At 45.5% G+C, this 26,002-nt stretch overlaps 1 protein-coding gene across 2 annotated transcripts in view; it reads left to right on the plus strand.

Annotated features, from left to right (window-relative positions):
• LOC126329223 (SET domain-containing protein SmydA-8-like) overlaps nt 1-26,002 on the plus strand; it is a 143,386-nt gene that overhangs the window by 81,974 nt on the left and 35,410 nt on the right. For both annotated transcript variants that reach the window (XR_007562187.1, XM_049996135.1), the window contains exons 3-4: nt 14,590-14,794; nt 24,113-24,313. Coding sequence is in view for 1 of the 2 variants with exons in the window: in XM_049996135.1 (XP_049852092.1) it covers nt 14,590-14,794; nt 24,113-24,313 (406 nt within the window). In the remaining variant the exon portion in view is untranslated. The remainder of the gene's footprint in view (nt 1-14,589; nt 14,795-24,112; nt 24,314-26,002) is intronic.

Consider the following 26,002-nt stretch of genomic DNA (forward strand, 5'->3'; position numbering starts at 1 on the left):
ACGTAATTTCGTATTTCTTAAAAAAATTTCTCATGTCACAGATACAATATTACTTTCGAATTCGTTGATAGCTTAAAGCACGGCTACCCTTACGCTCATTTTGGTTTCGTTCGGTTTTTGTGTTCAACAAGGCTTTTGGTAAGATTAAATCAGTAGTGGTGTTCTCTTTCCATTCGGAGTAGTTTTCTAAAACGGTTGTTATAAAGAAAAGAAACGACGGCGATGCTTTCTCATCTCTCGCATCTTGGCTCGGCACATACTTATCAAAGACTCACCGTACAATATTCTTGAAATTTGTCTACTTATTCTCAACATTTTTACTACTCTTAGCCTGTCGTATTAAGGTTTGTTTGCTTTTAATAAAGTGAACAGTCTGATCTTGCTCCCTAACATATTCTGTTCGCTTTTAGAGACAGACGGTTTAGAATAATTCTACAATTCAGATTTTCACCAGATTAACATATTTCCTCCGTTGTCGTAACCGTCGTTCTTGAAAGTCTGCAATAAGGCGTAATTTATAGTTGTAGTTGTAGTTCGGAAACTTAATCCAAAACTCTTTAAATAAGAACTCACCGAAAATATTTTCTGTTTGTAAACAAAATCAGTAGTACTTATCCTTGAAATTTTATTTCGTATTATTTTTCTTTTGGCTTTGGAAGCAAATCGTAATTTACCGCGCCGGCAGTGACGATGCTACTTTTATAGGAATTGGCAAGGTCAGTAGAAGCCTACGTTCGCATATTCAGTATAACCTCGCTTCTGGGACCAGGGGATGATCGCGACGCTAAAAGGGTCGGATAATAAGAGAAAAACGAAACAAGGCATTTAAAGAACTCAAAATAATGTAACAAAATAAGATTAAGTATAAAATTACATTTCTAATAAAGAGAATGGAAAACAGGAAACTTAAGCACTCAACCAATTTCTTAAACCTTGACTTTGCGACTGCATCTGCCCCTTCTTTGCCCACAATATGTCCATAGATGGTAGCGTTGGCTGTTGCTGCAAGTATCTGTGGGCACCCTGGAATGCATCCTTCTCTCCAGACTGTCTGATCTTTTAGTCTTCTTCGTTTTATTTATCATCTGACTCCTCTTCCTCAGCACTATACTGTTGCAAAACAAGATCGATGATCTGATCGTCTTCAAGTTCTTCGTTGGTAACAGCAGCAACGTCACGTTCTGTTCAGGCTGGATATCACTCTGAAGAATTTGCAAATCCTGCAGTGTCTGGCTCAAGAGTTTCTCGAAGTTCTTCTCTTGGTTTAGACTTGGACAAAATTTCCTCCGTGATTTGTGTTGCCCGGTTTCGTTAAGTTGTTCCCAAGCTTGAGCAAGTGTGTAAATTGCATCTTTTATGTTGAGGCTTTTCGTTGCTTCAGTGAGATCGCAACCCTCTTCTGTTTTCGTCAACAAAGTGTATTCTTTGCCTCGCCGTTTTTGGTGCCACTGACAAACTTTTTCTTTTATGATGGATGCAAATAAAGACGACGTATTGAATGTGTAACTTGCTGAGGTGATTAGTGTCTCAGTCATTCAGGTTTCGATTCTCTGTCGTTATAAGTTTTTCTGGGTTTAACTGCACTTTCCTTTCGGGCGCAGGCGACGTTTTATTCATGTCGAAATTTCGAGCTACGCTGCCGCTTGGATTGTGCCAAAAAATGTGGTCGCCTCGATAAACAGATGGGTGATGTGGCTGATAGCGTCAATAGCATCGTGCCATATAAATCACAGTGCTGTTGAGTCCAGCTTTCGGTAATGACTGCTTCAATTAATTACTGAAGAAGGAATGCTTAAAATCGTCTATGATGTTGCAGAGCGATATCCTAGTCACAAAACTGATCACATTTTAAAATAAGATGGTGGTAAGCGACGACTTCATGAGGACTCTGAAGGATATGTTGAAACTGCCTCAGCTCTCCACCGTAAGATGAAACGTAATGACGTCCTGTTAGCAAATCTACGTACTTGCAGTGTTTGTATACAGTTATCAGGACTTCATCGCTTACAACAACTTAATATGTTGCAGGCCCTGCAGAATAATTTCGCGAAATATGAAAATCAGTCTTATTTAATTGAAAATTTAAAATCGCTAGCGAAGAGGCCCTTCCTAGCTGAGTGGTCAGCGCGTCTGTATGCCATGCGGAGGACTCTGATTTAATTCCTTGTACTGCCAAACTGAGGAAGCTATCTGAAGCAGAAAAAGCGGCTACGAGGTTTGGATAGGTGACAAAGGCTGAGGCCATGCTGCTCCATACAACATCAAAATGACATCATGTGGCAGAGGACGACATGACGCCAGATCGCCGTCATGGGGTCCTCCGGGACTTAGATTTAGCAAACAAGAGCATAGCGAGGATCATATTAGAGTAAGGAAGACAGGTGACTGTTGAAGTTTGATGTGGAATTGAAAACTTCACCTTCAGCACAGGGACAGGAAGGAAGGAAAATGAGAACTGAGCGGCTCGTCGACAACGTGGCGATTAGAGACAATGCACCTGATTAGTTGGCTAAGTTGGATAGATGGTGATGTAGGAGGCAATCGGCCGTTTTCCGTTTCACGGTAACCACAAAAAAGTTAAATCAGGATCCCGAGTGTGAAGCAACACAGGGCAGCAAAGGAAGAGCCTCGGTGCGAACTGGTGCTTACATAGCGAATAAAATCAGATACTTTTGGGCATAAATGGATGATGATGGAACTCTCCCACCTATCTCCTCCCCTCCCCCTTTCGCCCTCCCCCCCCTCCCCGCCTCCTTCTCTCCCTCTCTGGAATTTCTCCGCTCTTTGTGTTGCTTGTGTGCTTGCGTTGACGGACACCAGACCGAAAGGGCGAATAATGAGGTCAACACGATCCAGATGTCGACGGAACATAATGAATCCCGTCGCAAATAGCAATAGCCGTATATACACACACACTCACGTGCACGTAGACACACACACACACACACACACAGAGAGAGAGAGAGAGAGAGAGAGAGAGAGAGAGAGAGACAGACAGACAGAGAGAGAAAGAGAAAGAGAGAGAGAAGGGGAGAGAAGGGAGAACGCAGATAATTCTCCAAAGATGAAGGAATCAAGTTACTGCTGATATGTTAATTGTTAAGCTGATAACAAGTGAAAATATATGAAAACCGACATTTAATTTCGTAGTATGATCCATATGACAAGTATCTGCGTACTGCGACACCAGTCCATCTATGTGCAGTTTTAACATCCTAGTTTACTGTAGAAAATATCTTACACCTCGTTTTGACAATAGGGATATTTGCTCTTATGAGCCTAGACACTATTTTGAAATCAGTGTCGCTCCTGCTTTACGTGTTACGAAAGAATATGAAAACATCTAGCATCTTTTGGATTACAGACGGTATGTGACCACTGCTTTTGCACAGCAGTCAGTCGCTGCGCTGTTAGCAAGTGCATGGTTCAGCAGAACTTCTAGCAAATTCCAATTACGTTGTCCATAATGGTTGTACTGTTTCCTCGAGAGGCCGAACGTTGTTTGCATTTGCTGCCGAGAGTCGAGCCTCTACTACTGATGATCACATACTTGTGATACAAAGCATGTGCATACTAACAACATTTCCAAGCACATAATAATCGACGCTTCTTTTAAGTAACACTGTTTTTTGTATCAATATGTTTTACACTGTGAGCTAAAATCCAAGCATGAACTCGAAGGTTTATAAACATGTCCGTATACTGTCAAGACCAATGATGTTACGGGATAAAACTGTATTTTTCTGTGACTTTCTACGTCTACATCTACACTGATCAGTCAGAACTTTATGACTACCTACCCAATAGCCGGTATGTTCACCTCTGGCTCGGCTAACAGCCATGACGCGTAATGGCGTGGAAGCAATGATGTCTTGGTAGGTCACTGGAGGAAGCTGGTATCACATCTGCACACACAAGTCACCTAATTCCCAAAAATTCCGGGCAGGGGGAGATGATCTCTGACGCTATGTTCCGTCACATCCCAGATGTGTCCGATTGGGTTCAGATCTGGAGAGTTAGGGGAGCCAGACATCAATTGGAACTCAGCACTGTATCCTTCGAACCACTCCATCACATTCCTCACCTTGTGATATGGCGCATTATCTTGTCGAAAAATGCCACGGCCGTCTGGAAACATGATCCTCATGAAGGGGTGTACGTGGTCTGCAATCAGTGTACGATACTCCTTGTCCATCATGGTGCCTTGCACGAGCTCCACTGGAGCCACGGATGCCCACGTGAATGTTCCCGAGATCATAACGGAGCCGCTACCAGCTTGTCTCCGGCCTGCAGCACAGATATCAAGGAGCTGGTCCCCTGGAAAACGACGGATTCGCGCCCTCCCATCGGCATGGTGAACAAGATATCGGTATTCGTCAGACAATACAAGGCTCTGCCATTGAGCCAACGTCCAGTGCCGATGTCCCGTACCCATTTCAGTCGTAGCTGCCGATGTCGTGGTGTTAACATTGGCACACGCATGGGTTATCAGCTACGGAGGCCCATCGTTAGGAGTGTTTGATGTGCCGTGTGTTCACACTTTTACTCTGCCCAGCATTAAAGTCTGACGTTATTTCCACTACAGTTCACCGCCTATCCTCTTTTACCAGTCTGACTGGTCTACGACGTCCGACATCTCTAATGAGGGACGTGGTTTCACATTGGTTTCGTCACGTGTTGAAGACACTCACCACAGCCCTTCTCGAACACCTGTCAGGTCGTTCAGTTTCCGAAATGCTCGTCCCGAGCCTCCGGGCCATCACAGCCTCCACTATATCAAAATCAGACAGATCGCTCGCCTTTCCCGTTCTACACACAGACAGCAAGCTCACTGATACTATGTGCCACGTGCGTGTGTCTGACTAGCAGTCATTTATCAGCAGGGACGCTACTGCCGCCAGGGCGGGACTATATCGACAGTAGGTCGGTGGTCATAATGTTCTGGCTGATCAGTGTTCATCTACATGACTGCTATGCAATGCGAAATCAAGTGCCTAACAGAGGTTTCACCGAACACCTTCAAACTTTTTCTCTGTCCTTCGACTCTCTAACAACTCGCGGGAATAACGAACACATGAATCTTCCCGTGAGAGCTCTGATTTCTGTTATTCTGTTACAATACCTTGGCGGAACAGTAGATACCTTCCGCAACAATAACATTTCTATTTGCAGATTTCTTGGAAGATAAAAATGACAGTTATTAAAGCTTGATCGACCGTAAGCAGAGTCTGTTTTTATCGATACCACTTTGATCTCTTGCGCATATGAGCACATTGTGGTTTCAGTTTTACAGTCACGCCATATGTAATTTTTTGCTCTTTTATAATGGCCTGTGAGAAAATTGATGAAATCCTTTGCGCATGCTTTGCATGAATTCATAACTGCTCGTAAGCTCCTGATCTCGAATGTTATCATTAATATGCATGTATCGCAAGCAGGCGTTATCGGTTTTGTTATTATTTTATATCTTATCAGTATTTTGATTTCCCAGATTGAGACTGTGGATCGAGAATCGGAGGCAAGCTGCTAATTTTGGTACACTGTCACAGTTAAGGTCCATATCGATAAACTATTTTTCCTGGATCTCAGCTAAAACGCAGCCTGTACGATGAAAACTTCGTAATTCTTGACTTTTCTATAACCCTATAGTCTCAAGTTTTGTTTGCTCGTGATATATCGTTTACACTACCAACCGCAGACAGACACCCACCTATTAGCCTCGTTTAACAGAATGTTTACTGACGAAATTCTCCACGACACTGAGACTGATTCACCTCAAGGTAAAAACGAACTGCAACTCGACGGTTTTGCAGCTTGGTTTTGGCAATGATACAAAAAAGTGAGTGCGAATTTACTTAAGGAGCATCATTTTTCAATAATCAGTGGTATATTTCCTTTATTCTTGTTTCAGGTGATATACCTGTGAATATTTGGTGTATCTTTCTAGCAACTTCACTAAAACAGATTGCTTCTTCGGAGCGTATCATTTACATGTATCTCACATATTCCAATGGAGGCCACACAAACACTTTAAACCCAATTTCTTTCCCAGACCAACTTAATCTTATCAGTGAACTGACACTGACAGTTGTTTGTACTTCCGATAATGGCGACAGTTAAATACCAACCAGCCAGTCGGGTTTGGATTCCGTAACTCGCTTAAAAAAGGCTGATAAAGAACACGACTTGTCTCCTTTGCGAAAAGGAGTCTGTGCTTCTTCCTCTATGACCTTCTTGTCGACCGCACGTTGAACGCCAATCACCCGTCCATCCCTACACGTTTTTCTCCGCTGTTTCACTTCTGAATCGCACACATTTCGTCAGGTAATATTCCTTTATTAATACTGTTATGAATAGGAAAGTAGGACAGAGGGTGAGCTACTGGGAACAGTTCAGTGATAGCACTGTTCTCATCAGATTCGACAACAGACCAACGTAGACAACGATAGTTCAGGTACATATGGCAACGTCGTTAGCTCAGGATAAGGAGATAGAGAAAGTGTATGAGGATGTAGAACGGATAATTCAGTATATGAAGGGAGATGAAAATCTAATCATGGGGGATTAAATGCTGTTGTAGGGGAAGTAGGTGAAGAAAAGGTTACGGAAAGATTTGGGCCTGACAGTAGGAATGAGAGAGGAGAAAGACTAGTTGAACTCTGAAATAAATTTCAGATGATAGTGTAACAGCGAATATTCTGTTTAAGAATCAAGGGCGGGGGGATATACTCGGAAAAGGTCAGAAGACATGGGAACATCCCAGTTGGATTACATCATACTCAGACAGAGACTCCGAAATCAGTATTGGGTTGGAAGGCGTATCCAGGTGGAAATATAAACTCATTACAATTTAGCAACGATGTAGAGTGGACTGAAATTTAAGGGAATCGTCCGGAACAATCAGTGTGGTAGGAAGTGGGATACTGAAGTACTGAGGAATGGTGAGACGCTTGCAGAGTTCGCTAAGGATGTGGATGCTGCGATAAAGAATACCAAAGTAGGGAGTTCAGTTGGAGTTGAGTGGAGAGCTCTAAAAAAGGTCAGTCGCAGATATTTGGCGGACAAACATAAAAGCAAGGAATATAACTCCGAAGAAATATTGGGTAACAAACGACATACTTCAATGGATAGACGAAAGAAGAAGTACAAAACTGTTTAAAGGTGAGGAATGCAGCTATATAATAACTCAATTAGGAATGAAATAAATAGGAAGTGGAGGGCAGACAAGGCGAAATGGCTGCAGGAAAAATGTGAAAAAATCGAAAAAGAAATGACTGTAGGAAGGTTTAACTCAGCATATAGTAAACTCAAAACAATATTCGGTGAAATTAAAACCAAACCTTATGAGTCCAATGATAATTGCAGTGATAAACGCAGAAAATGGTGGGGATCGGTGTAAAGAGTACGCTGAGGGCCTCTATGAGGGGGTGGGGGACTTGCTGATGACGTGGTAGAAGACAAAATTTGAGTCGACATGGAAGACATAGGGATTTCAGTATTAGAATCAGAATTTGAATGACCTCTGGAAGACAGGAGATCAAATAAGTGAGTCGGGACAGATAACATTCCATCGGAATTTATAAAATCATTGCGGGAAGTGAAAATCAAGCAATTATTCAAGTTGGTGTGTAGAATCTATGAGCCTAGTGACGTACCATCAGACTCTCGGGAAAATATCACGCACACAGTTCCGAAGATAGTGAGAGCAGATAAGTGCTAGAATTTCCCCGAATTTAGCTTAATAGTATATGCATCAAAGCTACTGACAAGAATTATATACAGAAGAATGGAAAAGAAAATTGAGGATTTGTTATATGAGGATTAGTTTGGGTTTAGGAAAAGTAAAAGCACCAGAAAGGCAGTTATGACATTGTGCTTGAAAATGGAAGCAAGGTTAAAGAAATATCGTAGGATTTATCAGCCTATAAAACGCGTTCGACAATATAAAATTGTGAAGATGTTCGAACTCCTGAGAAAAATAGAAGTAAGCTTCCCTCAACGATAGTGAAGAAGAATTACAGAATCTGGTGAATAGATTAAACGGCCTAAAGAGTAAGAAAGAATAAGGACATCAGGTTTTTAGGGGAAGCTGTAAATGGTAAAAAACTGTAGAGGAAGACAGATGTTGAAATACATCCAACAAATAATTGAGGACAGAGGGTGCAAGTACTACTCTGAGATGAAGAGATTAGTACAGGAGAGGAATTCATAGCGGACCTCCTCAAACCAGTCAGAAGAAAAATGACAAAAAAATACTGTAGTGAATGCGGTGAAACTTTTCTACATTTTCCGTTTAATAAAGTTCAAAGAACAAAATCTTTCTACGTTCAGTGTATTTCTAATTTTCCGTTACTGAGCATTAGGAAATGTAGATAAAAAATACGTACAACATACCAAAACAAACGAGTAGAACAATGTGTTCCACTATTCTGTGTTCTAAGACACATACGTGAAACATACAGTAGTCACATGTCACATTAAACACGCAACGGCTCCTTTACACTGGTGACGTATTCTACTACAACACGCCGAGAGAAGCTTGGCTTGACGTAGTTAGCTGGGTACAAATGCAGGAATAAGCAGAATAACAGCAATTACTGTCGTTCTTCCACGCTCTATTTTACGCATTTGTTCCTGTATCATGGACACGACGCGTCTTCAGGCATTGGCTCCTTTAGAATCTATTACAGACCCTGCGCCTTTTTTCACGTTCTATGAGGGTAGTTTAGAAACTTAGAAAAATTCGCGAGTGCAACAGAGATGGTGAGAAATGCTAAAAATGGTTCAAATGGTTCTGAGCACTATAGGACTTAACAGCTGAGGTCATAAGTCCCCTAGAACTTAGAACTAATTAAACCTAACTAACGTAAGGACATCACACACACCCATGCCCGTGGCAGGATTCGAACCTGCGACCGTAGCGGTCGCGCGGTTCCAGGCTGAAGCGCCTAGAACCGCTCGGACACCACGGCCGGCCTGCGAAATGCTAAAAATAGTGGAAGTAACTTCGGCAACACACGGTAACGTGATCTGCAGAATATAGAAGGGTATAGAGCCAACTGCCAATTTTCAGCCATTCTAAAAACTCTGCTGGCGTCCCCATGCCCATTTTCTTTATGACTTTTAGACCCTTTCCTCTAGTATTCTAATGCCTCTTTTGTCACTTTCTCTGTTAGAACTAGTTTCAACTTGTTTAATACCATCATATTTCAAATATCTCTTCGACTTTCAAAGCCACGATCCACAAACGTACAGTTGACAAAGTTTTTATTTATCAGTTTGTTTATCTTTAGCCGTGGGAGGTACCGCACTGGTTTCATTTTCGTGAGGAGTGGGACTCGAAGTCTGTCCGGCCATTTTGTGGTGTCCCTAAATCTCTGCAGGCACGTATCGGGCTGTTTCCTCATCGATATTACGGATACTTTCTTCCATCATACCTTTCCAGATAGAAATACTAGACATCGACGAGCTGTTAAGCTGAAACTTCTTTCCCTGTTCGCGGTGTCCGTAGGGGCATGTTACGAGCTGTGCACTCTATGACTAGTCGAAGCGCTTGTCCTGCTTTGAGTAGGAAATAAAAGATGCAAAAAAATCTTCACAGGTTCAAATATCGAAGAACACTGCATGAACACGCAAGGAACTTGATATAGGTGTTATAGTAAATGTTATGCTGAAGGCAATACTTCATTAGCTATCACACTCGGCTTTGCCGTCCATAGTTTGAAATATCGATGCGTTTCAGTATTATTGCGAATCTTAAGGTAATTATCATGATTCGTGGAAATAAGTGCCAATTACAGATGTATTGTATGACGAAACATATGCACAGAAAAGTGGCTATTTATGTAGAAAGACTGGTTACTTAATAATGTCACACTGGCGTTAAATCGAACAGTATGTTCAAATTCACTTACCAATAGCGTAGTCAGTCAAGCAAAAGCCGAAAGCCAGAACCAATGGATTTGAAGAACGTGGATGAATACAGTCACAATCTCCGAACAAATGTATTGTAAGCATGGCTCTAGGTAACTAAATGTTTTGAGTTGGCGGCGTTCACAGTCATAGCTTCGATTTGTAACCATAGCACTTATCATTATCCCTTCCACATTTTGGTGCATACTACGACCTCCTCCTACACAAACTAGAAAATTTTATTTGAAGGGTTCTCGGATGTTCAGCCGGATATGACCGTCGTATGCAACGATATTTCGGCGAATTACCATTCCGCCATCATCAGGTGGTGCATCAGCATAAATTCCGGGAAAGCCTCAGATCACATATTACAAAATGTTAGTTTCTAAATCGCCGTAAATTATTGTTGGATTCAAATCATGTTCATTTGAAAGACATTATAATGATAATAATAATAATAATTGGTGTTTTACTATTTGAAGAGACATAATGGCGTAAACTAATTTTGCCCGCAATAGTAGTTGCTGCCGTGAGTGTATTCAACACACCGAAAGTATAAGATGCAACACCTTCAGTTTCAAATATCCCTTCTTCACTGTATCACACGAAACATTTCGGCCCTTGAAAGTCTATCGTCAGGTGTAATTAGATCCTTACATCAGTCCTCTCGTTCATGTTACGATAAAGTTTAGTGTTAAATTTTGAAAATCGCGAACAGAACAAAAAAAACAAATTAGCCTAAAAAGAGGTATCATGAGGAATTAACTGTAGAGGCAGGGAGAAACATTTCTTGATGGGGGATGCCATTTAGTATGGACACCTGCACTTCTCGATAGTTCAAGGCACACAAGTTGACGCATCCATCAAAACTATTCACGGATATGGTATACTAAGAGTTAACCCTCCTATGAAACTTCTAGTACCGTGTAGTTCTAGATTGGGGATCTGTAGATTTTCTCGTAACATGAACGAACATTTTTGAGGCGTCATCTCGCTTAAAACAAGAGATCGGATACATAGCAATCTGGTTAAACGCTAAGATAAGCCCAAAAGGGCCAAGATGCAGCGTGTAATATAAGAAAATACGATATTTGTGACAGAAGGTGTTGCTTATTATACACTCCTGGAAATTGAAAGAAGAACACCGTGAATTCATTGTCCCAGGAAGGGGAAACTTTATTGACACATTCCTGGGGTCAGATACATCACATGATCACACTGACAGAACCACAGGCACATAGACACAGGCAACAGAGCATGCACAATGTCGGCACTAGTACAGTGTATATCCACCTTTCGCAGCAATGCAGGCTGCTATTCTCCCATGGAGACGATCGTAGAGATGCTGGATGTAGTCCTGTGGAACGGCTTGCCATGCCATTTCCACCTGGCGCCTCAGTTGGACCAGCGTTCGTGCTGGACGTGCAGACCGCGTGAGACGACGCTTCATCCAGTCCCAAACATGCTCAATGGGGGACAGATCCGGAGATCTTGCTGGACAGGGTAGTTGACTTACACCTTCTAGAGCACGTTGGGTGGCACGGGATACATGCGGACGTGCATTGTCCTGTTGGAACAGCAAGTTCCCTTGCCGGTCTAGGAATGGTAGAACGATGGGTTCGATGACGGTTTGGATGTACAGTGCACTATTCAGTGTCCCCTCGACGATCACCAGAGGTGTACGGCCAGGGTAGGAGATCGCTCCCCACAGTATGATGCCGGGTGTTGGCCCTGTGTGCCTCGGTCGTATGCAGTCCTGATTGTGGCGCTCACCTGCACGGCGCCAAACACGCATACGACCATCATTGGCACCAAGGCAGAAGCGACTCTCATCGCTGAAGTCGACACGTCTCCATTCGTCCCTCCATTCACGCCTGTCGCGACACCACTGGAGACGGGCTGCACGATGTTGGGGCGTGAGCGGAAGACGGCCTAACGGTGTGCGGGACCGTAGCCCAGCTTCATGGAGACGGTTGCGAATGGTCCTCGCCGATACCCCAGGAGCAACAGTGTCCCTAATTTGCTGGGAAGTGGCGGTGCGGTCCCCTACGGCACTGCGTAGGATCCTACGGTCTTGGCGTGCATCCGTGCGTCGCTGCGGTCCGGTCCCAGGTCGACGGACACGTGCACCTTCCGCCGACCACTGGCGACAACATCGATGTACTGTGGAGACCTCACGCCCCACGTGTTGAGCAATTCGGCGGTACGTCCACCCGGCCTCCCGCATGCCCACTATACGCCCTCGCTCAAAGTCCGTCAACTGCACATACGGTTCACGTCCACGCTGTCGTGGCATGCTACCAGTGTTAAAGACTGCGATGGAGCTCCGTATGCCACGGCAAACTGGCTGACACTGACGGCGGCGGTGCACAAATGCTGCGCAGCTAGCGCCATTCGACGGCCAACACCGCGGTTCCTGGTGTGTCCGCTGTGCCGTGCGTGTGATCATTGCTTGTACAGCTCTCTCGCAGTGTCCGGAGCAAGTATGGTGTCAATGTGTTCTTTTTTCTATTTCCAGGAGTGTACTTCCCTTGTAATGACATAGCTCCTCTCCACTTGAATGTCACCAAATTATTTTTCATTTTGAACTTAACGTTGCGGAAAATGAACGGGCAATACATGTGTTGGCGATACAGGCAAGCATCCCATCTCTGTTGGTCATGAGGTGACCATTGTATGGTCATCAGAGGCCACTACACTTTGCTGTCTTCAATTTGTTTTCACCTTACTATCCGAGCATGAGAACTCCGGAGTGTGTGCAAATTGTGATTTCCAGTGAGACGAGATATTAGTAAACATTCAGTCTATCTTCGAGACTTCGGCCAAGAGCGTTAATAGGGACGCAAAAGAAGTGACCTTTTCCTTCTTGCATTTTTTTATTTTAAAAAGATATCTAGACGAATGTTCCATGAACAAATCTAAACGAAGGGCTGCCGTCTTCCTATTCAAAACAGCGTCAAATGGCTCTAAGCACTATGGGACTTAAACTCTGAGGTCATCAGTCCCCTAGACTTAGAACTACTTAAACCTAACTAACCTAAGGGTAGCGAGGTTCCAGACTGAAGCGCCTAGAACCGCTCGGCCACAGCGGCTGCCAAAACAGTGTCAAAGTTCACAATAAATCGTCTCTCGGATTGTTTCGTTGGCAAACAGCTGGACCACCTCGTGCTCCAGCAAAGCCTCCCTCTCGCCGGATGACTGTTGCGCAGCCGACACGATACCCCGAGTGCACTTGTTGATGTCACTTCTGATCATCACATCACAGTTTCCATAGATAGGCGCACCCCTTCGGTCTAAAACATAACAGATACTCAGACGAGCATCAGGCCTTCATATTATTTCTGGGTGTCCGAGGCAAAACGGCCAAATATCAAACACTTATACTGAACACAGTTTTGTTAGCTAGTAGAGTGTCTGTGGAATTTTGTTATTGATAATTTGTATCGTGTTCGTTTTTATTTTTATTAATTTTTTTTATTTTAGAAGCTGAAAAGGGAAGAAATTGAAAGATTTTCAAACAACTGAAAATGACAACGAATGCTGAAAAAGTGGGACTGGGGATCATTAATGCAACTCAACGACGTTTCCGTGCAGAACTCCACAGAAACTGTCCCGATACCAAGAGAAAAATGCGAGGAAAACAACGTTTCCAGAGGCAGAATCTGTTGCTAGAAGACGTGGTGGTACATCAGAGGAGACTGTTAGTCACACTTCAGATACCTTAGTAAGAAGTCCGTTCGTATGGCGTCATATGAGTTCGATGACACAGTATCACCATCCACGAAGTGCTTCACGAGTGCACAAAGCTGCCCTAATATGGGTTAGCGGGGTTAGCGAACATCATTACGACATCATTCAGCATCAACGAGACAGTCAAAAGGACAAGCATTTGATGTGGCCAGGAGGATGAAATTATTAGACCTTTTCTCTTTGCACACGCAACTATCATTGGTCGTTCGTATCATGATCTGTCAGTTAATTTGCCGGCCGCAGTGGCCGAGCGGTTCTAGGCGCTTCAGTTCGGAACCGCGCGACTGCTACGGGCGCAGGTTCCTATCCTGCCTCGGGCATGGATGTGTGTGATGTCCTTAGGTTAGTTAGGTTTAAATAGTTCTAAGTCTAGGGGACTGATGGCCTCAGATGTTAAGTCCCAGCCGGCTGATGCGGCCGTGCGGTTCTAGACGCTTCAGTATGGAACCGCGTGACCGCTACAGTCGCAGGTTCGAATCCTGCCTCGGGCATGGACGTGTGTGATGTCCTTAGGCTAGTTACGTTTAATTAGTTCTAAGTTCTAGGTGACTGATGACCTCAGAAGTTGAGTCCCATAGTGCTGAGACCCATTTGAGTCATTTTTGAACAGACGTTTCAAACTAGGGCGTTTCGTCTCCGACACCCTGCATTATTTCAAAAAACCCACAGATAACTGCAATATCCAGTTCCGACTAAGGTTAGGGACTCTCATTTCTACCGAAAATGAAACTGTGAATCATATCTCAAATATTTCCAACTGGGATCTCCCTTGTCCCACCACCAAACCAACTGGTATTTGACTCAAAAGAAGTCAGCTTCACAACGAGTCGGAACACGGGCAGCTCGCTCTAGCCCTCAGACTAGAGGATGAAAAGCACTGCAGCTCATCACCACACCGTAAGCACCAAACAGGCTGATTGCCGGCAGGTACCTGGTGGCGACGCGCGACCTCAAGGCGGGTGAGCTGCTGCTGAAGGAGCAGCCGGTGGCGGTGGGCCCCCGCGCCGGGGGCGGCGGCTCGCCGCTGTGCCTGGGCTGCTGGAGGCGGCTTCCCACGCCGCCCCCCACCTGCCCGCGGTGCTCGGCCGCGCCGCTCTGCCCCGGCGGCACCTGCCAGCACGATGACTCCGAGGTGAGTGCTCCAACATGAGGGCAAGGATACATCTTCCCCTTTGACCACTAAGGCAAACATCTGAAAATGTAGAGCCGAATTACTTCACGTCAAAAAACCGTCTGTACGCACTCCTGTGCACGCTTACGCTTCTCGTTTGGTTCTACACAAATACACTACCTAATCAAAAGTATCCGGAGACCTATTAGCAGGTATTAATATGGGGCGTGTCTACCCTTCGCCTTTATAAGGGAATGAACTCTGCTGGGGAAACTTTCAGTGAAGTACGTGAATGTCTGTGGAGGAATGACAACCCCTCCTTCCTCAAGAGCAGCAGCAGTAGCGAGGCTGGACGGTGGCGTCTGGAGCCAAGTCGACGTTCTCACTTACGCCAAAGATGTTCGGCTGGATTCAGGTCGGGACTCTGGACAAACGCTCCACTTCAGGAGTGTTGTCCACAAACCATTGCCTCCCAACATGCTGCTTTGTGACAGGGCGCATCGTCATGCTGATACAAACAATCATTGTCTTCGAACTATTCCTCTATTGTACGCTGTTCAGAACGCTGTAGAATGTTTTCATATCATTCCCTATTTATCTTCTTAAGCGTAATAATGAGATCACACCCTAACCGTGAAAAAACACCCCATACTGTAACATTACCTCCTCTGTATTTCACCGTGTGCACTACACACCATGGCAACTTTCTGCGGGCATTCGCCAAACCGTAATACTTGAATCGGATGGCCACGGTTAACAGCGTGATTCATCCCTCCAAATTACCCGTTTCCTGTCATATACTGTCCAGTGGCGTCGGTCTTTACAACATTTCAAGTATCTTTTAGCAGTGAGTACAGAACTGTGTGGCTAATGAGGAGCTCCTCGACAATTGTACCCCATTCCTTATAACTCCATGTGTTACAAATACTACATTCAAACTGCAAAATTCAACTTAATTCTCGTCATTTGCTAAATGTATCTCCACACAAAAACTTTATTTACCCTTTTTTTAGTTCATGTAACTTCATGGTACTATTGTAATGTTTTCCTAGACAAACACTTTGTCGTTTTTGTAGTTTCTCTATAAATAGTATCTGTGTAAGTCGCGTATCATGTTTATCTGTGTTTGCGTGGTGGGGAGGCTTGCGTGCCTCAGCGATACAGACAGCCGTCCCGTAGGTGCAACCACAACGGAGGGGTATCTGTTGAGAGGCCAGACAAACGTGTGGTTCCTGAAGAGGGGCAGCAGCCTTTTCAGTAGTTGCAGGGGTGACAGTCTGGATGATTGACTGATCTGGCCTCGTAACACTAACCAAAACGGCCTTGCTGTGCTGGTACTGCGAACGGCTGAAATGGGTTAAATAGTACCCCATTCGGATCTCCGGCCGGGGACTACTCAGGAGGATGTTGTTATCGGGAGAAAGAAAACTGGTGTTCTACGGGGCGGAGCGTGGAATGTCAGATCCCTTAATTGGGCAGGTAGGTTAGAAAATTTAAAAAGGGAAATGGATAGGTTAAAGTTAGATATCGTGGGAATTAGTGAAGTTCGGTGGCAGGAGGAACAAGACTTCCGGTCAGGTGAACACAGGGTTATAAATACAAAGTCAAATAGGGTTAATGCAGGAGTAGGTTTAATAGTGAAGAGGAAAATAGGAGTGCGGGTAAGCTACTACAAACAGCATAGTTAACGCATTCTTGTGGCCAAGGTAGATATGAAGCCCACACCTACTACAGTAGTACAAGTTTATATGATATCTAGCTCCGCAGCTGAAAAATAGGAGGAGATAAAAGAAATTATTCAGATAGTGAAGGGAGACGAAAATTTAATGGTCATAGCTGACTGGAATTCGATTGTAGGAAAAGGGACAGAAGGAAATGTAGTAGGTGAATATGGATTTGGGGTAAGGAATGAAAGAGGAAGCCGCCTGGTAGAATTTTGCACATAGCATAACTTAATCATAGCTAATACTTGGTATCAGATAGATTATACACTCCTGGAAATTTAAATAAGAACACCGTGAATTCATTGTCCCAGGAAGGGGAAACTTTATTGACACATTCCTGGGGTCAGATACATCACATGATCACACTGACAGAACCACAGGCACATAGACACAGGCAACAGAGCATGCACAATGTCGGCACTAGTACAGTGTATATCCACCTTTCGCAGCAATGCAGGCTGCTATTCTCCCATGGAGACGATCGTAGAGATGCTGGATGTAGTCCTGTGGAACGGCTTGCCATGCCATTTCCACCTGGCGCCTCAGCTGGACCAGCGTTCGTGCTGGAAGTGCAGACCGCGTGAGACGACGCTTCATCCAGTCCCAAACATGCTCAATGGGGGAGAGATCCGGAGATCTTGCTGGCCAGGGTAGTTGACTTACACCTTCTAGAGCACGTTGGGTGGCACGGGATACATGCGGACGTGCATTGTCCTGTTGGAACAGCAAGTTCCCTTGCCGGTCTAGGAATGGTAGAACGATGGGTTCGATGACGGTTTGGATGTACCATGCACTATTCAGTGTCCCCTCGACGATCACCAGAGGTGTACGGCCAGTGTAGGAGATCGCTCCCCACACCATGATGCCGGGTGTTGGCCCTGTGTGCCTCGGTCGTATGCAGTCCTGATTGTGGCGCTCACCTGCAGGGCGCCAAACACGCATACGACCATCATTGGCACCAAGGCAGAAGCGACTCTCATCGCTGAAGACGACACGTCTCCATTAGTCCCTCCATTCACGCCTGTCGCGACACCACTGGAGGCGGGCTGCACGATGTTCGGGCGTGAGCGGAAGACGGCCTAACGGTGTGCGGGACCGTAGCCCAGCTTCATGGAGACGGTTGCGAATGGTCCTCGCCGATACCCCAGGAGCAACAGTGTCCCTAATTTGCTGGGAAGTGGCGGTGCGGTCCCCTACGGCACTGCGTAGGATCCCACGGTCTTGGCGTGCATCCGTGCGTCGCTGCGGTCCGGTCCCAGGTCGACGGGCACGTGCACCTTCCGCCGACCACTGGCGACAACATCGATGTACTGTGGAGACCACACGCCCCACGTGTTGAGCAATTCGGCGGTACGTCCACCCGGCCTCCCGCATGCCCACTATACGCCCTCGCTCAAAGTCCGTCAACTGCAAATACGGTTCACGTCCACGCTGTTGCGGCATGCTACCAGTGTTAAAGACTGCGATGGAGCTCCGTATGCCACGGCAACCTGGCTGACACTGACGGCGGCGGTGCACAAATGCTGCGCAGCTAGCGCCATTCGACGGCCAACACCGCGGTTCCTGGTGTGTCCGCTGTGCCGTGCGTGTGATCATTGCTTGTACAGCCCTCTCGGAGTGTCCGGAGCAAGTATGGTGGGTCTGACACACCGGTGTCAATGTGTTCTTTTTTCCATTTCCAGGAGTGTATAATGGTAAGACAGAGATTTAGGAACCAGGTTTTAAATTGTAAGACATTTCCAGGGGCAGATGTGGACTCTGACCACAATCTATTGGTTATGAACAGTAGATTAAAACTAAAGAAACTGCAAAAGGTGGGAATTTAAGGAGATGGGACCTGGATAAACTGACAGAACCAGAGGTTGTAGAGAGTTTCAGGGAGAGCAGTAGGGAACGATTGACAAGAATGGGGGAAAGAAATACAGTAGAAGAAGAATGGGTAGCTCCGAAAGATGAAATAGTGAAGGCAGCAGAGGATCAAGTAGGTAAAAAGCGAGGGCTAATATAAATCCTTGGGTAACAGAAGAGATATTGAATCTAATTGATGAAAGGAAAAAATACAAAAATGCAGTAATTGCAGCAGGCAAAAAGGAATACAAACGTCTCATAAATGAGATCGACAGGAAGCGTAAAATGGCTAAGCAGGGATGGCTAGAGGACAAATGTAAGAATGTAGAGGCGTATATCACTAGGAGTAAGATAGATACTGCCTACAGAAAAATTAAAGAGACCTTTGGAGAAAAGAGAACCACTTGCATGAATATCAAGAGCTCAGATGGAAACCCAGTTCTAATCAAAGAAGGGAAAGAAGAAAGGTGGGAGGAGTATAGAGGATCTATACAAGGGCGATGTTCTTGAGGACAATATTAGGGACATGGAAGAGGAGGTAGATGAAGATGAAATGGGAGATATGACACTGCGTGAAGAGTTTGACAGAGCACTGAAAGACCTAAGTCGAAACAAGGCCCCGGCAGTAGACAACATACCATTAGAACTACTGATACCCTTGGGAGAGACAGCCCTGACAAAACTCTACCATCTGGTGAGCAGGATGTATGAGACAGGAGACTTCAAGAAAAATATAATAATTCCAACCCCAAAGAAATCAGGTGTTGACAGATGTGAAAATTACCGAACTATCAGTTCAATAAGCCACGGCTGCAAAATACTAACGCGAATGGGAAAACTGGTAGTAGCCAAGATCAGCTTGGATTCCGTAGAAATGTTGGAACACTTGAGGCAATACTGACCCTAAGACTTATCTTAGAAAATAAATTAAGAAATCGCAAACCAAAGTTTCTAGCATTCAAATTCTGAAGATGGCAGGGGTAAAATACATGGAGCGAAATGCTATTTACAATTTGTACAGAAACCAGATGGCAGTTATCAGAGTCGAGGAGCATGAGAGGGAGGCAGTGGTTGGGAAGGGAGTGAGACAGGGTGTAGCCTCTCCCCGATGTTATTCAATCTGTATATTGAGCAAGCAGTAAAGGAAACAAAAGAAAATTTCGGAGTAGGTATGAAAGTCCATGGAGAAGAAATAAAAACTTTGAGGTTCACCGAAGACATTGTAATTTTGTCAAAGACATCAAAGGACTTGGAAGAGCAGTTGAATGGAATGGACAGTGTCTTTAAAGGAGGATATAAGATGAATATCAACAAAAGCAAAACGAGGATAATGGAATGTAGTCGAATTAAGTCGGGTGATGCTGAGGGAATTAGATTAGGAAATGAGACACTTAAAGTAGTAAAGTAGTTTTGCTATTTGGGGAGCAAAATAACTGATGATGGTCGTAGTAGAGAGGATATAAAATGTAGACTGGCAATGGCAAGGAAAGCGTTTCTGAAGAAGAAAAAATTGTTAACATCAAGTATAGATTTAAGTGTCAGGAAGTCGTTTCTGAAAGTATTTGTATGGAGTGTAGCCATGTATGGAAGTGAAACATGGATAATAAATAGTTTGGACAAGAAGAGAATAGAAGCTTTCGAAATTGGTGCTACAGAAGAATGTTGAAGATTAGGTGGGTAGATCACGTAACTAATGAGGAGGTATTGAATACGATTGCGGAGAAGAGAAATTTGTGACACAACTTCCCTAGAAGAAGGGATCAATTGGTAGACATATACTGAGGCCTCAAGGGATCACCACTTTAGTATTGGACGGCAGTGTAGACGGTAAATATCGTGGAGGGAGACCAAGAGATGAGTACACTAAACAGATTCAGAAGGGAATAGGTTGCACTAGGTAGTGGGAGATGAATAAGCTTGCACGGGATAGATTAGCATGGAGAGCTGCATCAAAGCAGCATCTGGACTGAAGACCACAACAACAACATTAGGAATTTTTTTCCTTTTTAATATAATGCGCAATAATACATAAAAATGCTGGTTGTTGTGTGTCTTAAAGTAGTAAAAGTAAACCTCAACTCTCAGTGTAGTTCAGCACAGGGCGGTTTTTCACAATAGTGAACGGCCCAGTACGGCTTGTGCACATAAGGGTTCTCAGTACAGGACGTTGCCGCTGCACTGGTGTACACCACAATGATGTCATTCGAACACGCAGTCGCTATTGTGGGACATACAGAACGGCATATAGGCTTTATAACTCTTGTTAGCAGCCGACACCAGCTTATGACCGTAAACTACAGAATACGGCTCATAATGCCCCGGAAAGAATGCATCTGAATTGCGTGGTACTTTTTGAATGCAACTGGGTTGTGTTGACCAAGACACGCAATACAAACACCAGCGCCGTTGTATAGGTGAGCGAGAGAACGCAGGGAATGGAACCGGGATCACTGGAGTCTGGTTCTCTTTGTTGTCGAGTACAGGATTCATCTGACGCTTGATGATCATCATAGTAGAGTTTGGAGGTGATCAGGCACCAATGCAAGTCCCAGGCATGCAGTCCTACGGACTCAGTAAGGAGGTGGCTCAGTCCCGTTTTGGGTCGATATGTAGGCCACATCTCATCACAATGAAGGGCTACTTGAGATCCGAGTAATATCAGAAATGAATCCTTCAACCTCTTGCCCAACCCTACAGAAACATGTGCAGATAATATTTTAGTGGCAGTGAAGTTCGTAATAAAGTCGTATAACGGCAAATGCAATTTTATTTCAGGTCAAACGCATTACTTGCGATGTAGGTTACGTCATTAAATGAAATGTATTAGCAACTATACATCTACTGCAGTAAGATGAAATTATGTGAGATGGGCTGAACAGGTTGGGCTTAGGGCAAGCTTGAGGGTTTCTAACAGAAGTTTAGTTTCTCAGCTGGACTCTAACACTGTGGCTTTAGTGCGAGTGATTAGCAGGGACTTGACTGTGGCTCCATGGAGATAGCCGGTCGGAACAGCTTTTCAGAAACTGTCAATCCCTTGATGGAAGTTGCAGCCACAGTTTAGTTTCTCACAGGAAAGTGATTCGTCAATACACAGTACTTACACTATGTAATCAAAAGTATCGGGTCACCTCGCTGAAAATGACCGACAAGTTCGTGGCGCCCTCCATCGGTAATGCTAGAATTCAATATGATGTTGGCCCACCCTCAGCCTTGATGACGGCTCCCATTCTCGCAGGCATGCGTTCAATCAGGTGGTGGAAGGTTTCTTGGGGAATGGCAGCCCATTCTTCACGGAATGCTGCACTAACGAGAGGTATCGATATCGCTCGATGGGGCCTGGCACGAAGTTGGCGTTCCAAAACATCCCAAAGGTGTTCTATAAGATTAAGGTCAGGACTCTGTGCAGGCCAGTTCATTAAAGGGCTGTTATTGTCGTGTAACGACTCCGCCACAGGCCGTGCATTATGAACAGGTGTTCTATCGTGTTGAAAGATGCAATAGCCATCCCCGAAGTGCTCTTCAACAGTGGGAAGCAACAAGGTCCTTAAAACATCAATTTTGGCCTGTGATGTGATAGTGCCACGCAAAACAACAAGGGGTACAAGCCTCCCCCATGAAAAACACGACCACACCATAACACCACTGCCTCCGAATTTTACTGTTGGCACTACACACGCTGGCAGATGACGTTCAGTGGGTATTAGCCATACCCACACCCTGCCATAGGATCACCACACTGTGTACTATGATTCGTCACTCCACACAACGTTTTTTCACTGTTCAGTCGTCCAATGTTTACGCTCCTTACACGAAGCGAAGCGTCGTTTGGCATTTAACGGCGGGATGTGTGGTTTATGAGCAGCCGCTCGATCATGAAATCCAAATTTTCTCACCTCCCGTATAACTGTCATAGTACTGATGCAGTTTGGAATTCTTGTGTGATGGTCTAGATAAATGTCTGCTTATTACACATTACAACCCTCTTCAACTGTAACCGGTAGGACAGTATAGCGAAATGTGCCATTAACTGGCTGTGGCACCAGACGACCGCCACGAGTTCCTTTATTAACATCAGGATGTCGCCTGCAGCTGCTGTCGTGGGTTCGTAACCATTCTGGTTGGACCTAGACGATTGAAAAACAGGTGCCGATTTCAGTTGCTAAGAGCCGGTGTTAGGGTTCGAGTGTGGCGCAGACGCCACGAAGCCATGGACCCAAGCTGTCAACAAGACGCAGCGCAAGCTGGTGGTGACTCCAAGCAGTGGACAGGATCCTATGGTCCAGTTGAACCGATAATTGACTGGAAATGGCTATGTTTGGCTGCTTGGAGACCATTTGCAGCCATTCGTCGACTTGACGTTCCCAAAGAACGAGGGCATTATTGTCGATAACAGTGCGCCATGTTACCGTCCACAACTGTTCGTGACTGGCTTCAACAATATTCTGGACATTTCGAACGAATGATTTGGGCACTCAAATCGCCCGACATGAATCCCATCGGACATTTGTAGAACATAATCGGGATGTTAGTTCGTGTACAAAACCATGCACCGACAACACTTTAGCAATTATGGACAGCTGTAGAGGTGGCATGGCTGACTATTTATGAGTGTGACTTCCATGCGACATCTACTTGCTGCACTACGCCGGCCAAGTGGAGGTCCGACTCGATACTAGGAGATACCCCACGACTTGTGTCGAAAAACCAATTTTTAGATTACTGCGGCAGTATGGACGCTTGGTAATAGTATCTACCTTGCAGCTTTCATTTTCGTTGCCTGTCAGCCACATGATGAAGCATTTTCCTGTACCTATTTTAATGGTGCATGTGACGCAATTTAATTAATGTAGCTGTCAACGAATGACTGCTTGCAGCTTCTGATAAAAATTAAAAACATAGCGCTTGTGGTAATATGACTTTGGAAGATTTTCTGCTATTTCCCAGAGATTTAGCTGACTTACTGGTGCGGCCAAACAGATACGCTTACCGAGCGAGGTGGGGCAGTGGTTAGCACACTGGACTCGCATTCGGGAGGACGACGGTTCAATCCCGCGTCCGGCCATCCTGATTTAGGTTTTCCGTGATTCCCCTAAATCGCTCCAGGCGAATGCCGGGATGGTTCCTTTGAAAGGGCACGGCCGACTTCCTTTCCCATCCTTCCCTAATCCGATGAGACAGATGACGTCGCTGTTTGGTCTCTTCCCCCTAAACAACCCAACCCAACCCAGATACGATTATGAGACCGCAGCCACATTCTGCAAAAGTAAAGAAGTAAAGTCGCAGGTTATTCTTGTCTGGGAGACCCCAAAGGACCGGTTCAAGCACCTAATTGAAAAGACATTCTATCTTTAGACGACAATAGCACCTTTCGTTCGCGAAGTGAGAGAGTTGAATGTTTGAGTGTTATGTGATAAGTATAGATGACTGTATTTGGTGTGTGTAGTGTGGTGTCATGTTTATTGTGACCGATGAAAGGAGAAGCGGAGGGTGAAACCTGGTGCCAGCACATTGCCTGCTACTCTCAAATGGAATGAAGGGGGCCACCGAGCTTGACGTTCCTGTCCAATGGGCGGATCACCATCGACAGAATAACATGTCATCACTTCGTGAGACGGTGCTGAGAGGTTTGCAATATAATCCACGACATCGGCACAAAGTCTGGTGATCAGTTCAGAAGTGATAGCTTAGCATCACGCAGATCAGTGCGCCATTACTTCCTCGTGCTGCCAGGGCGCTGTATGTGGTGTGGTGTGGTGGTTGCGTGCAGTGCTGCGCGCTGCGGGAGGCCGGCGAGGCGGGGGCGCGGCTGCTGCGTGCGGGGGTGGAGGCGGTGCTGCCGCTGCGCTGCCTGCTGCTGGCGGCCGCCCGGCCAGAGAACTGGCGCCAGCTGCTGCAGCTCGAGGCGCACGCCGAGCGCCGCGGGCCCGGCACCGCCGTCTGGAGCCACAACGACGCCACCGTCGTGCAGGTCAGCAACTGCCGTCTACGTAACCAATGTTGCGGTTGTTACTGTGGTCTTCCGTCCGAAGACTGTGTACGGAAGCAGCCTACTCACGCCATATAAAATTCATATGCTTCCCATTGTATGCCAGCTCAGTCCGCTGTAACTCGCTATGACGTCACGAATGTTGCTCGATACCTTGAAAATAAAATAAATAATCTGAAAAGTAACTTTAACAGTTTTCGAAATTTGAACATTTTACGTAAAAATCATCGGCGCAACAGGAAGGAGCTAGAAACTTCGGATTCCTTTTTCACTGTAATTTAATGGAAACAGCATGCTGGATCTCACAAAGTAATATTTTGGTTGAAATTCATGATTTTCTGTTTTTGTGTCCTAAAAGTTCGAAAGTAAGATAGATTAAGTAAGTGATTAGATAAAGCTACGATGTTTAGATTTAGTTAGAATGGAGATACACTATAACACCAAAGATGTGAGAAGTTTCAAAAAGGTAGCTAAAAAATATACCTGTAGCGTCTCTCCAAAGGGCAAGTTCAGAGCTCATCTATTGCGTGTAGTACAACTAAAATAATTCTCTCGCCAAAAGTATTTAACGTAGCCACATCAGATTTTTATTACAGATACTTACCTGTGTGCTGATTGCACAATTAAATCGAGATCTTCATTGTCCCTCAGCGAATGAAGCAATGATTTGCTAGCCCAGCGACTGGTCAGCAGCTGCTCCTTCCCAGGCCCACACCGCGGCTATATAAATAAGAGCATGCGAGCTAGAGTAAGGCCCTGATGATTCTTAAACCCAACAAACCGCCATCCGCTGTCGCCTCCTACGGTTGCTTAAGGTCAATCCTTCCAAAACCCAGGCGATCATTGTAGGCAAAACCACCCCTTCCTTCCGCCTCCTCGACTTCTATGTCACCGTCTATGGCCGTCCTATCGCCCTCACACCCACCTTTAAGTACCTTGGCGACACCCTTGACCGTCGCCTCTCCTGGACCCCCCACCTCCAGACAATCCAAGCCAAGGCATGCTCCCGACTCAGTCGCCTCAAGCTCCTTTCTGGCCGTACATGGGGTCTGGACCCCTCCACCAACCTCCACACCTATAAATCCCTCATCCGTCCTACCCTCTGCTACGCCTACCCTGCCTGGATTTACACTCCTCCTACCTTTTACAAATCCCTTCAGATCCTTGAACGCCATGCTCCTCGTCTCGCCTATGCATCCGTCTCCCCTCCCCCATGCAGATCCTGCACGACCTTATTCCATTCCCCCACCACCTCCTTTTCCTCGAACGGATACGGATCCTCTACAAGTCCCGTAAACTCGAACCTCCTCACCTGCTTTTCTCTCCCATCCTCTCACCTGTATCTCCACATCCCACCTGCACTCCATCTCTCCACCGCTTACTCTCTCCCAAGGTGGCTTCCGCCAGCTTCCCCTCCCTGATGATGCCCTCCTCCCCTCCATTTACCCCTCCTACCAACTTTGATATTCTCCTCCCACTTCCTGTGTTTGTTCCTCTGGACACCCTCTCTCCCTTCTCTCTCCCTCCCATCCCTCCTCCTTTTCTCCCCCCTCCTCCCCTGGGCTTCCCCTACCCCCATACCTTCCTTCCTCCCACCATCACCTCTGCCATTGGCATCTTTGCTCTCCCCTCTCCCTCCCCCACCATCTTTTCCCCTCTTGGCAGATCCCT

The sequence above is a fragment of the Schistocerca gregaria genome, chromosome 2 (genome assembly GCF_023897955.1).
Source record: "Schistocerca gregaria isolate iqSchGreg1 chromosome 2, iqSchGreg1.2, whole genome shotgun sequence".
In the NCBI taxonomy this organism is placed as follows: Eukaryota; Metazoa; Arthropoda; class Insecta; order Orthoptera; family Acrididae; genus Schistocerca; species Schistocerca gregaria.